The 13888-nt window shown below is 37.1% G+C and overlaps 1 protein-coding gene and 1 non-coding gene across 2 annotated transcripts in view; both read right to left on the reverse strand.

Annotated features, from left to right (window-relative positions):
- Positions 1-13888, reverse strand: part of MRPS9 (mitochondrial ribosomal protein S9) — a 65020-nt gene that overhangs the window by 22849 nt on the left and 28283 nt on the right. Inside the window, exons 3-4 of the mRNA XM_004764378.3 lie at positions 10519-10581; positions 10403-10433 (exon numbers count right to left, since the gene is read on the reverse strand). Of these exons, the coding sequence (XP_004764435.1) occupies positions 10403-10433; positions 10519-10581 (94 nt within the window). The remainder of the gene's footprint in view (positions 1-10402; positions 10434-10518; positions 10582-13888) is intronic.
- Positions 10230-10370, reverse strand: LOC123391410. The gene has a single exon (XR_006606093.1). It is a non-coding gene; the product is annotated as a U4 spliceosomal RNA (small nuclear RNA).

Genomic DNA, 13888 nt, shown 5'->3' on the forward strand with positions numbered 1-13888 from the left:
TAATAATTTTCCTAATTTTCTACATAAAAACTCATGTATATTTTTCTAAGTTTTACCTGTATTTTAGTTTGTAGTGTTCTTGATACTGTCCCTTCATTTAACTATGTTTTCTATAAAATTAATTTTAAGCGATATGCCCTTCTTTCACTATTTTTTCAACGCTTTTTTTCTTTTTTTTAAGAGCAGTTCACAGCAAAGTTGAGAGGAAGGTAGAGATTTCCCATATACCATCTTTGCCCCCAAATATGCATAACCACATCCATCATAAAACATCCCCTGACAGTGTGGTACCTTTGTTACAAGTGATGAATCTACTCTCTCTGGAGAATTATTATCACCCTAAGTCCACAGTTAACAGGGTTCACTCCTGTACACTTGGTGACTTTGGATCCAGTACTATAATATCATACAGAGTGGTTTCAGTGCCCTAAGGATCCTCTGTGCTCCACCTACTCCCCTTAACCACTGGCAACCACTGACCTTTCCACCGTTTCTGTAATTTAGCCTTTTCTAGAATGTCATATACGTAGAATATAGTAGGTAGCCTTTTCAGATTGGCTTCTTTCCCTCGGACATTTGCATTTAAGTCTCCTCCATGTCTTCTCATGGCTTGACAGCACCCTTCTTTTTAGTGCTGAAGAATATCCCATCATCTCTACGTACCACAGTTTCATTACCCATTCAAATGCAGAAGGACATCTTGGTTACTTTCAAGTTTTGGCAATTATGAATCAAGCTGCTATACACCTTTCTACAGGTTTCTGGGTGGACCTAAGTGTTTAACCGCTTTGGACAAATACCAAGGAACACAAATGCTGGATCATATGGGAAGAGTTATATTTAGTTTTGTAAGAAACCGCCGAACTTTCTTTCAAAGTGGCTGTACCATTTCTGCATCTCCATCAGTGATGAATAAGAGCTCCTGTTGCTCATCATCCTTGGCACAATTTGGTGGTGTCAGTGTTTTGGACTTTGGCCATTCTAAAAGGCCTGTAGTGGTATCTCACTGTTGCTTTAATTGGCATTTCCCTGAGGTGAAGCATCTTTTCATGTTTACCATGTATATACCTTCTGTGTTATCTATTAAGAACTTTGACCAATTCTTAAATTGGGTCGTTGGTTTTCTTACTGTTGAGTTTAAGATTAAATTCCTTGTATATTTTGGTTAACAGTTCTTTATCACATACATCTTTTCCAAATATTTCTATAATCTGTGGCTTGTCTTTTCATTCTCTGGACAGGGTCTTTCTCACAGCAGAAAATGTGAATTTTAATGAAATCCAGCTTCTCCTTTGGTGTTGTACATAAAAAGCCATAGCCAAACCTCAGTCTTCTGGGTTATTAATTACTGATTCAATTTCTTTAATTGATATAAGCTTATTCAAATTGTCTACTTCTGGTGTAAGTTCTGGCAGATTGTATCTAAACTACAAGGAATTGGTCCATTTCTTATAGGTCATCACATCTGGAGGCACAGAGTTGTTCATGGTATTCCTTAATGATCTTTTTAATGTCCCTGATCTGTAGCAGTATCCTTTCTTTCCTTTCCAGTACGAATCATCTGTGTCCATGCTCCCTTCTTTCAGCTAGCCTGACTAGAGGCTCATCGATTTTATTGATAAAATAAAACTGACGTATAAAATCTATTATCAAAGAACCGGTTTTTGTTGATTTTCTTCACTGATTTCTTGTTTTCAACTTCACTGACTTCTGCTATGATTTTTATCGTTTTTTCTTCTGCTTACTTCAGATTTAATTTGCTCTTCTTTGTCAAGTTTCCTAAGATGGAAGCTTAGACAAGTGATTTTTAGATCTTCTTTTCTACTATACACTTTCACAATGCTATCAATTTCCCTCTGAATACTTCATTTGTCCACTGTTTTTATAAAGATTAAATACCAGAATTCCCTTGCCACAGACAAGGCTGAAATTGATTGTTCTAGACTCTTTCAATTTATTTACCTATGTCTACCTACCTACTGATATACAGAGGACTGTCTGCATGTTTTTTAAAAACACAAATGGTATTAAGCTGTATTTACATTATATACTTCTTACAGACTATTTGTCTTCCCCTGCCCCCAAAATTCATGTTGGAGCCTAATCCTCCATGTGCTGGTATTTTGGTATGGGGCCTCTGGAAGGCGATCAGGTCATACGGGCAAAGCTATCATAAATAGGATGAGTGCAGTCACAGAAGGAACCCCAGAGATCCTAGGCCCCCTTGTAAGAACACAGGGAAAGACAGCTGTCCATGAACCAGGAAGCGGGCTCTTGAAGTGAATAGATTTCTTGATTTTGGACTTCCAGCCTCCAGAACTAGGAGAAATACATTTCTTTGGTTTGTAAGCCACCCACTGTACAGTAACCTGAATGGACTAAGACAACACTACACCATTTTCACTTCCTTTTCTCACCCAACAGTGTGTCTCATTTGTACTAATGCAACTGGAGCTGCCTTTTTCACTTTCAATTTGGGGAGTGAAAGAGAGGGAGTGGGAGAGAGCGAGCAGAAACGCATGAGTGAGGAGCGAGGAGTAGGGGTAGAGGGAGAGGGAGAGAAAATTTTAAGTAGGCTCCAGTGTCTGTGCGGAGCCTGATACTAGGCTCGACCGCACAACCCTGAGATCATGACCAAGCCAAAATCAAGAGCTGGCTGCTTAACCGAGACCAAGCCACTCAAAACCCCTGGAACTAGCTCTCTCTTGATTATCAGCACATTACTTCACAGTAGATTCTCCGACATTTAGTTAGCTACCCTATTTAGTGAACATTTAGACTGTTTCTAATTCCTTGCTAACACATACTATTTACAATTTCTAATCTGGTAAGTGATAATGATCTATCATTGTTTTATAAAACACTGTTTCTGATCTGATAATTCTTATGTTTACTGGTTACTTGTATTCTCACTTATGAATTGACTATTTTCCCCTTTGCTTACTTTGTCGGATGCTTAACTGACTGAGCCATCCAGGTACTCCTGATGCTTGCTTTTTAAATTTATACTGCCTTTTTTCTAAAGAGAAGTTTTGAATTTTAAAATAGGTAATTTACCGATCTTTGTCCTTTTCATTTTTTTGTGACTTAAGGACATAATATTATCCATTATTTGATAGTTGTATGTTTATCCTTCAACTAACAACTTTAATTCTATTCTAGAGTGTGAACTTCTTAATTCCAAAATCATAATGAACTTTTAAGTCTTGACCCAATTCTGTCATGTTCTGGATACACTCTATTTTTTTTTTTTTTTTTTTTACATTCCATTGAGTGGATTAAGAAATAGGACACTTCTGGGCCACCTGTGTGGCACAGCTGGTTGGGTGCCCAGCTCTTGGTTTCAGCTCAGGACATTGCCTTGGGGTCAGGGGATTAAGCCCTGTGTTGGGCTCTAGTCTCAGTGCAGAGTCTGCTTGAGATGCATTCTCTCTCTCTCTCCTTACCCCTCCCACCTGTGCTAATTCTCTCTCTAAAATAGGTAAATCTTTAAAAAAAAAAAGGGGGGGGGAGTGGGGGACACTTCTGTCCACAGAAATGTGGATGCCTGTCCCATTTATTTTTTAAAGACTGCTACAAAAATAAAACAGAAAATGAGAATAATCCAAATGCTCAGCTGAAGAAAATCATCCTTAGTAAAACCAATGACAAAACAGAAGGAAAGTGAAATGCAACACTCCAAACTGAATTAAATATTTTCAAACAAGCATTTGGGTTTACTGGAGGATACTCTGCATCAAATCTTCAAAATATGAGCTCATAATGGACAAAAAAACTGAAAGTAATGAAACTTGATTAAACTCAGAGAAGAATTAGGAAAAAAGCTAAAATCATCAGAAATGTAGACTGATTTATATAGAAGAAATAGATTAAAAGAAGAAATAGAGGGGCGCCTGGGTGGCTCAGTGGGTTAAGCCGCTGCCTTCGGCTCAGGTCATGATCTCAGGGTCCTGGGATCGAGTCCCACATCGGGCTCTCTGCTTGGCGGGGAGCCTGCTTCCCTTCCTCTCTCTCTGCCTGCCTCTCTGTCTACTTGTGATCTATCTCTGTCAAATAAATAAATAAATAAATCTTTAAAAAAAAAAAGTTTAAAAAAAAAAGAAATAGATTAGAAGAATAGATTGAAAACATAATAAAGGACACTGGAGGAAAAACTACAAAGACCATCAAGAAAATGAAAATGAGACAAAGAAAAAATGAAGATGAGTCAGAAAGACAGACTAGAAAACAACCAAAGAAGGAATAAAATTTACATAACTGGAGTCCCAAGGGGCAAAACAAAGTGAAACAGAACTAATATTTAAAACTATTAAAAAAACCTTCCTGGATATAAAGAACTTGAATCTACAATACCGAAAGAGCTCACTGCCAGCACAATAAGCTAACTTTTCATAATCAACTCAATGTCATACTTCCACAAAGCTACTAAACAAAGGTAAAGAATCCTTAGGACCACCAGGAAAAAAGATTAAATGACTTATAAGGAAAGAATAGCTGGACTGATCTGAGACTTCTCAAGAACAACAGACAAAGCAGGACAACAATAGCACAGCACTTCTAAGAAACTCAAGAAAGTGTGAACCAAAGATTTTTCCCTCTAGCCTAGCTGTTCTTCAAGTATCAAGGCTATAGGAAAATAATTTTAAACACGTCAGTGCTCAAGAAATTTTGTAATCTATGACCTCTCTTTGAAGAATCTACTAGAAGATGAACTCCATTCAACCAAGAGATGACAAGGGAAACTTTAACAGAAGTTTAATAATTTAATTATAGATGTAAAATTAGAACAGATAAAGTGTATACAAAGAAATGTTGAAAAAATAGAATACACCCAGATACCTATTTTTCTATGTGCATATGTAGATATGTATTTGTAAAGCTGGAATTCAATGTTTCTGAAACAGCTCCTGTCCACCAAAATATAGGTGAGAAAAATCACAATTTATTTGTTACCAATGTGACCATTATGTTACTTAAATCATCATTACACGCCATTCCATACTGATTTGTGTGGGTTTGGCCACCATGTTGTCAATCGGCAGGATGCTCATATTATCTCTGTACAATTAGCACTTTGCCCTTCACCTATACTGTGGCACGTTTTTATAAGAGTACCACTTAAGGGGCACCTGGGTGGCTCAATCGGTTAAGCGTCCAACTCTTGATTTCGGCTCAGGTCATGATCTCAGGGTTCTGAGACAGAGCCCCAAGTTAGACTCAGCATAGAGTCTACTTGAGTCTTTCCCCTCTTCCCTCTCCCATCCCCCTTTGTTGCTCTCCCCGACTCCCTGCAAGTGCTCGCTCTCTTTCATGTGTGCCCTATCTAAAATAAAACTCTTTAAAAAAAAGAGTCTCATTAAAAAAAATTACAACTCACATAGTTTAAATATTTTCAATATTCAGATATCCAAATAAGGATATTCTACTGTAATTCTAATATGGTTTTTAGTTTGTGGTCTGTTTTTTCTAGGTGGGCAATCTTAACATCTATGAATAATAACTGACTTATTCCTAACCTCTGTGCCTTTTTTAATCACACTGGTTAAGCCTTTCAAAATAATACCGAATACCACAGGCAAGTGCAGGCATACTTATCTTATTCCTGGACATAAGATAAAGTAATTCCAGTGCCATGCTTTTTAATTTAATGTGTTTGTTTCTCATGATAGTTTTTCTCAAACTAATAAAGTTTCTTTTTAGTTCTAGTTTAAGAGTTTCATCAAAAAATGCTGAATTTTGTTTAATGACCTTTTCTTCATCTATGAAAATATTTACTTCCTGACTCAAGCAACTCATTAATAAATTCCTAATGTTAAACCATCCTAATATTCCTGGGAGTAAAAAGGTCTTCTGGTATTTTCTCTTAATATTTTATTTATATTTATATTTATTTATTTATAAACAAGTATATTTTATATTATAATTATATTAGTATAATTTAAATAAATATAAATAATATATTTATTTATATAATATTCATATATTTATTATAAATATATTATACATAATATATAAATATGTTTATATATTACTTATACATTTACATATTATGTGTTTATATATTATATAAATAAATATAAATATTTATATTAAATATATATTTATATAATATATATCATTTGTTTATTAATTATATATTTATTTATATTTATATTTCTTTATTTCGTTTGCTATCATTTTATTTAGTGAGAACAGACTACAAGTTTTTATGCAATTCGTATCCAGATCTAGTAATTGTCTGAGCCTTTAAAGTGAACCTGAAGGTTTTGTTATCTTTCTGCTCTGCAACAGTTCACATAACGTAAAAGTTCAAGCTTTCTCAAGTATGACAGAACTCACAGAACCTCTGGGCCTGGTGCCTCTCTGATTAGATCTCTGATCACCTCTGACTTTCCCAGCTTTTAGTCTAACCAGTATTCTCCCTAAGATTATTACTACCTGTTTGAGAATCAGGGAAGTGTGGCAGTGCTTTGCAGTTGAGATTGTTAGGGCCTACCTATATCTTGTTTCAGCCACTTCCTTGTAGACCTGCAGTTTTGTTCTCTCAGACTGACTTCTTGGGTGTTCAGAATAATCTGCTATTTATCTAGCTGTCTGAAGGATGATGCACGTTTAGGGTCCCACTACTCTTTCACCATCTTAACTCTAGCCCCTCTGCCTCAGCCACTTCCCAGCTGTGTTTTTGGTAGATTACTCTCCAGGTTTTAATTCCTTTATCTGTAAAATGGGGCACGTAACAGTATCTACTTAATGAAACTGTTGTGAAGATTATGAGCAAATACAAAGCACTCAGAACTGCGCCTGGCCCACTCGAAGTTTCAATAAATTCTAGTTATTAATTAGGATATTTTTCAAATTAATTAGAATAAAGCTACCCACAACAATCTTTACTTCAAAAATATCCTCTGAAGGGACTGAGCCCCACATCGGGCTCCCTGCTCAGCCGGAAGCCTGTTTCTCCCTCTCCCACTCCTCCTGCTTGTGTTCCCTCTCTTGTTGAGTCTTTCTCTGTCAAATAAATAAAACCTTTAAAATTTAGTAAAAATAAATAAATAAAAATATCTTCTGAATATTATTGAAAATGATTAATATTGTCCATTTATGTTTTTTTTCCTTGACCAGACTTGCCAGATGTTGATCAATTTCACTGGCTTTTTCAAAGAACTAGTTGGCTTCATTTATCCTACCTCATCTTTAAAATTTCTTCATTCATCAATTTCGTTCCTTTCCTACTTTCTTGAAATGAATACTGAGTTCATTTATTTCCAGTCTCTGTTAATGTCTATTAACTATGTTTGCCTCTGCATAATACCTGCCTATATCCCATAGGGTTTGATATGAACTGTTCTCATCTTTCTACATTTCTAAATAATCTGTAATTTCAATTCTGGTTTCCTCTTTAATCCAACAGTTTTATGGTTCTAGTGATCTGAAGTCAGAGGATCTAACCTATATAATTTCTACATTTTTGGAACTTGTTAGATTTTCTCTATGACCTCTTACATCATAATTCTATTAATATTCCATTAGCATCTATACAGAAAAATATATTTTTGTACCTGTATGTGTAAGCTATAATATCATGCTGTGTTATTCGAATTCTTTAGAGCCTTATTTAACAGCTTTTGCTACGAACATTTCAATGCTAAATGCATGGTACAAAAAGGTTCATGGTCATCAAATCCACTTAAAGGATATTAGATTCTATCAATATCAATTAACATTCTTGTCTCATCGAACCACTCCTCGACCCCCCTGAATTCCATTTCATCTCGTTAGGTGCTATTCCTTGCGTCTGTCATCAATCTGGCATATATCTTTGTTTTTCTGACATTTTTATCACTTGCCTTAAACAGTAGAGCAAGATTTTTATGTTAACTCAATCTGGAAGCTTCCATCTTTTAATAAAGGAAGTGGTGGCACTTTACAAGCATCATAATCTATTCAAATCTAAATTTTGCTGATTTTTTAAGATAAAAATTAGTCTGTCTTATGTTTACAAAGTATAGCAAAATTGGTAGGTAGGTGGCAAAAAATATTTTGCTAATTCTAAAGGAATTCTGTCTAAATATAGTTAACTGCAGTATGTAATAAAACCCCACCAATACTGACAAAATAACAGAAGCATTCTGCAGGGATGTCTGGAAGTTTCAGTTGTTACATTCTAGCTGATAGTAATGACAAATTTCTAATACTGAGAAGCTGGTATGATTTGAAAGAACAGTTTTAAAGGCACAGATATACAAGAGATGCAAAGAGACAAAGAGACAGGACATGTAAGTGAGGAGCCTGTGAGGCTGATATATAGAGAAGCTACTAAAAACAAAAAAAAAAATCAGTTACCACATTTACAGAAAAAGCCATTAAGTTTCTATGTCCTGTATATACAGTTCTACTTCGATAAACTTGAGCTGCACCTTTAAAACGGATGTGCACTTGTAACACAGCCTTCGTTTATTATCTCCCCAAGAGCTCTCAGTTGAAATGATGTTATAGTTTATAATCAACTATGTCAGAGAAATGAAGAAATATGAAAGACAATTCATTTATAAAAGGGCCCCTAATTTTTTTAACAAGATTCAAAATAAAAGTTATCATTTCAAAGAGCGAAGTAGAGAAGTAGAATGAAAGAACATCTAGCTCTGGGTGCCTCTGGGTGGCTTTCAGTCAGTTAAGTTTCTGCCTTCAGCTCGGGTCATGGTCCCAGGGTCCTGGAATCGAGCCCCACATCGGGCTCCCTTCTTGGCAGGGGGTCTGCTTTTCCCTCTGCCCCTGCTCATGCTCTCTCTCTCTTGCTCACTCTCCTTCAAATAAATAAATAAAATCTTAAGGGGAAAAAAAAAGAGTGCCTAGCTCTGAACACAGGTTAAGACTTAGCAGATATATCAGTGCAAAAGAAATACATTTTTTTATTGAAATATCTTCTCTCTTACCAATCTCTACTGAATCAGCTCTAAAAGAGACTGAGTAATGCAGCCTGTACAGTAAGAATTTGTGGCTACCAGGCTCTTCTCTATGAAATCTACACATCTTTGCTGCAGAGTTAAATGCTTTGGAAGAGTCAGCTGTGTCCATTCCCAAATCTATTTATTACAACTGTATTTATTTCTGTAATTATGTGAATTAAGTACTATATAAGCAGATGATATATGAGTAGAAATAGAAAAGACGATTTTTGGTGCTGTGAAAACGAAATTGAATGCTTCAGAAAAACGGAAAGGCAAGCTACTAAAAAAAAAAGTCTGTTCCACTTCATTGTGGTTAGAGGAAAAATCTGTAGAAATACAGAAATATTCTGCATTTAGATTTCTTAGAAATTTAAGTTCTTTGTTCCACTGTGAGGAAACCAAAACTAAAAAACTTTGATAATGGGGATAAAAGGAATGGGGAGAAATAGATACCTACTGAAAGAAAAAAACCATCTAGAGTTATTATAGCAAAAGATTGATGAATAAGTATAAATTTATACTGAGCGTTTTAAAGAAGTAATTTCTAGCTTTAGTACTTAAAATTTTTTGTTGTTGTTTTTTAAATTAGGCTTAATGCCCAGCATGGAGCCCAGTGTAGGGCTTGAACTCATGACCCTGAGATCAAGACCTGAGCTAAGATCAAGAGTCCAAGGCTTAACCCACTGAGCCACCCTAGCTTTAGCTTTTTAAATTAACCGATAATTACCACCAGTCAACACTGGCTAATAGGCTTTCTTTTAATGTAAATTGGAAAACAGTAATTATTATTTCCTGGCAACCTTAAAGCCTGATGTATGTTTTCTTCAAAATTTAATTTTACACAGTTAAGAGATAAAGAGAAAATCTTAGAAGAAATCAAAGAGAAGGCCAGACAGGATGATGGCTAACTGCTTATCAGAAACAATGAAAGACAAAAGACAATGGAATTATATCAACAAAGGAAAGAGCGGGGGTGGCAGTGGGGGGGATGGGGGGTGGGAGGGTCTATACTCAGTGCTTCCAAAATGAACAAAAATTTTCCATTTTTGAATAAAGGTGAATTAGTCTCCAGCAGATCTATACCAAACTCTTCCTCAAAACGGCATCTTAGAATGCAGATAAATGAGTGTAACACTAGTATAGGCATAAACTCTAACCTGATCTAATTGTAATATCATTTAATTAAAAAGAAATAATTTGTAAATTCTAGTCATTTATTATTAGTTATAAAATATTGCTGACCAGCCTCACAACTGCCATGACACAGGGGCATGTCCCCACCATATGTGGGTGGCTGCTGATACGTAACCTGACATTGCAGTGAAGGAAGCACTGCTCATTCATTCTTCAATTAGCAATAATCAGCAATAATCGCGCCTCAGATAAACCTCATTGGCTACAATACTGCCACTGTGCAAAGCTACTGCTCATTCATTAGGAGCAAACTTACTTACCTCTTTGTTTTGGAAAAATCTGTTCAGGATGCTGTAAAATAAATTACAGTGCATTAATTACTGTAACATATTACAGACCTAAGTGAAATTTTAAAAATATTAGTGAAGAAAATTACCTTCATTACTGGCCTGGCTTGCTTCTCAAACAAACCACTCGGAAAAAGGTAAGCAATAGCTCTCTGAAAATATACACAAAGGTTAATTAACAACTGTTATAAACACAAGTTAATGTTATGACTAATACTTTCTGAGTGCTTAGTACATGCCAGAGATCTCATAATCTTTTAAACAGGAGAAAAAAATGACCACATACACATCCCCCAGAGAAAAATTATTTGTCACTATTAAACTGTTTATTAACAATTTTCAAGTGTCAGTTTCAAACATGCATGTGCTCCCACGAATCCCTCTTTTGTTTTTTATTATTATTTTTCAAGATTTTTATTTATTTATTTGTCAGAGAGAGAGAGAGCACGAGGGAGCAAGCATAAGCAGGCAGAGGCAGAGAGAGAAGCAGGCTCCCTGCCAAGCAAGGAGCCCAATGCGGGGGACTCAATCCCAGGACCCTGGAACCATGACCCGAGCCGAAGAAGGCAGTGGCTTAACGGACTGAGCCACCCAGGCGTCCCCAAATCCCTCTTTCAAAAGCAAACGGGAGGTGCCCCTCTACAACCTCTGTGGTAATGTGCTCAGGAGCCCCACTTTGGACTCCCTGTTAGCAGTGCGAGTATCAGAGACCGAATACTGAGAAGAGCAGGCTCCAAGCCTCACCCACCGCGACAGCCCCAGTGTTTTTAGATGCTCTCTGAACTCTTCCTAAGAAGTTTTGAGAGGTTTTTATACTACATTTTCCCAACCGGGTTCTCTGAAATGTCTGTCTCTCAATGGGGACACTATTGGCATTCTGAGTGTGACAACTCCCTAGTAGGCAGCCTTGTCCTTCCCTGTCCTGTAGGTCACTTAACAGCCCTGGCCCTTCTCCACCATCTCTGCTGGTAATAACCCTAGCACCTGTGACAAATCTTGCCCGCACACATTTCCAAAAGCCCTCCACCTCCCAGGACTGCCACCAACTTGAGAACAACTGTGTAAGCCATGCCAGTGTCTTCGCCAACACCACTCCTCACAATCAAAAGCAAAGCACATGCGTTTTCCTTTTTCTCAAATGGTATCAGATGAGAAGTCTGTGGCCTTGGATCTTATTAGCACTGCATCTGAACTCTAAATGAACTGGCAGCTCACGCAGACACAGCGCTGCTCTGTGGAGAAGCTGTTCTCAGGATGGGCCTCTGTGCCCGCCCACACAAAATGCTAAGACCGGATTCCACTCCCGAAAGTCAGGGGTCTGTAACCTGGGGCTTATCAATTCAGTTATCTTAGGGAGCCCATCTGTGTCTCTGAGTCAAGCTTCATTCTCCCATTTGGGCTTCTGGCAATAAAATGGACACTTAAGAAACCCTTCGATCACACAGCAGAGTGCTAATTTTGTGAACATTTTTTTTTTTCTTTTTTAAAGCCAGGGACTTTCCTTCTCTGAGGGAGAAAAGGTGGACTTTTTAATAAGTGATGTTGAGACAACTGATTGCCATTTGGAAAAAGATAAAAGTGGACGCAAACCCGACACCATATACAAGGATAAGCCGCAGATGGGTCAGACGGTCGAACACAGAAAATCAAACAAGTATGAGGAGAAAACATGGCGAATTCCTCTATATAAGCTACACCTCCACAGGCAAAACCAACACCATCACAGGTTATTCGCTGATTTACAACCGCAAAATATTAGAACCCCCACTCCAAGGTTGGCTGCATAAATGATGGCATGTCCATGCCACCAAGCACTCTAGCATAAAAAAGGATTGATAAAAGCAAGACACAAGGGAAATGTGCTTAGAGTGTGACCTTTGGTACAAGAAAAAAAAAATAAGAAAATACATATAGGAATGGGGAAAATATACATAGGTTTCATTCCACAAGGAACGGTACAGTGTAAACAAATAAAAATGATCATTTATTAAGGAGGAGGCGGCAGTAGGGTGAGGGCTACAGGGATGAGTAAGGCTTTCCTGGGGATGCCTTTATTCAGCTGAACTTGGAAGCACAAATATGCTGATGTATTAAAGACCAACATTTTCAAAAGAAACTCTAAAACTTAATATAAACAAAATAAACAAACCTCATCCACTAAAGTAAATGCGGATACATTTTTTAAAGATTTTATTTATTTGACAGAGAGAGAGAGAGAGAGAGAACACAAGCAGGGGGAGTGGGGAGAGGGAGAAGCAGGCTCCCCACTGAGTAGGGAGCCCGATGTGAGGCTGGATCCCAGAACCCTGGGATCATAGGCTGAGCTGAAGGCAGAGGCTTAACAACTGAGCCACCCAGGTGCCCTATACAAACCTAATTTCTAATGACAAAGACAACAACAACAAAACACCACAACAGCAAAAGAATTCTTCAACTTTACTCAGAAGGCTTATTGTTAGTAATATTAATATTAAAATTCTGAAACATTTTGTGTCTGTTCTAGCATAAAGTAAATAAAGGTATCAATTTTATGGTGACCAAGATGTTACTCAAGAGAGAAGATACAAACATAAAAGAAATGTAATGTTAAGTTTGAATTAGACAAACCAAAACATACTTGGGATCTTTAAAAAATATTATTTCCTGGATTATTCCTATAATATTTAAAAGAGATTACTTTTTAGTTCTGACCCCTCAAAGAGCACAGGCTTAATGAAACTCTAGAATCAAGGAGTGGACTCTAGCAACCAAATCTTGGTTTCTAAATACAGTTTCCTAGTATAAAGAATAGAGCATCTCAGGAAAAGGATTAATCCTAGGCCTAAGGCAGGGAAAGTAAAGAATAAGCCTGAGACACCTTCCTGTGCCAGAAAACAAGGAAGTGCTCGAAAGGACAGAGAAACCAGCTTCAAGAAGCTTCCATGGACTACACTTGCGACAATGTGAACATCAAAAAGAACAATGACAATGCCTGGTAACATACTCAATACATACATGTTGAAGAGTGTGCCTCTACACACACACACACACACACACACACACACACTCTCTCTCTCTCTCTCTCACTCTCTCTCTCTCTCTCACTCTCTCTCTCTCTCTCACTCTCTCCAGGGTTCTGAGGTAGGAAGCAAGGAGAAAAGGAAGGCCTCTTTATGAAACAATACCAGTTAATAAAAGTAGAAGGAATGAAAGATGTAGAAAATCACCGTTTTATAACCTCCAAAGTAATCTTCAATTTCAGCCAAGGATCACCAGTGGATGAAAAAGTCATTGGCTAAAAGGTTACTGGGCCCTAGAATATTCAAATGGACTTCAAATAATCACCCTACAGATGACTTAGTTATGAAGGGAAAAAAATCACTTTTACAATAAAGAGGTCAGTGGTCACCACATTAACCAAGGGGTCAGATGTACATCAATAGTGGGACAAGCTCATTATATACCTCCTGGTGTGAGGGA

This window comes from Mustela putorius, unplaced genomic scaffold (genome assembly GCF_011764305.1).
Source record: "Mustela putorius furo isolate JIRA1106 unplaced genomic scaffold, ASM1176430v1.1 tig00000224_pilon_pilon_pilon, whole genome shotgun sequence".
Classification (NCBI taxonomy): Eukaryota; Metazoa; Chordata; class Mammalia; order Carnivora; family Mustelidae; genus Mustela; species Mustela putorius.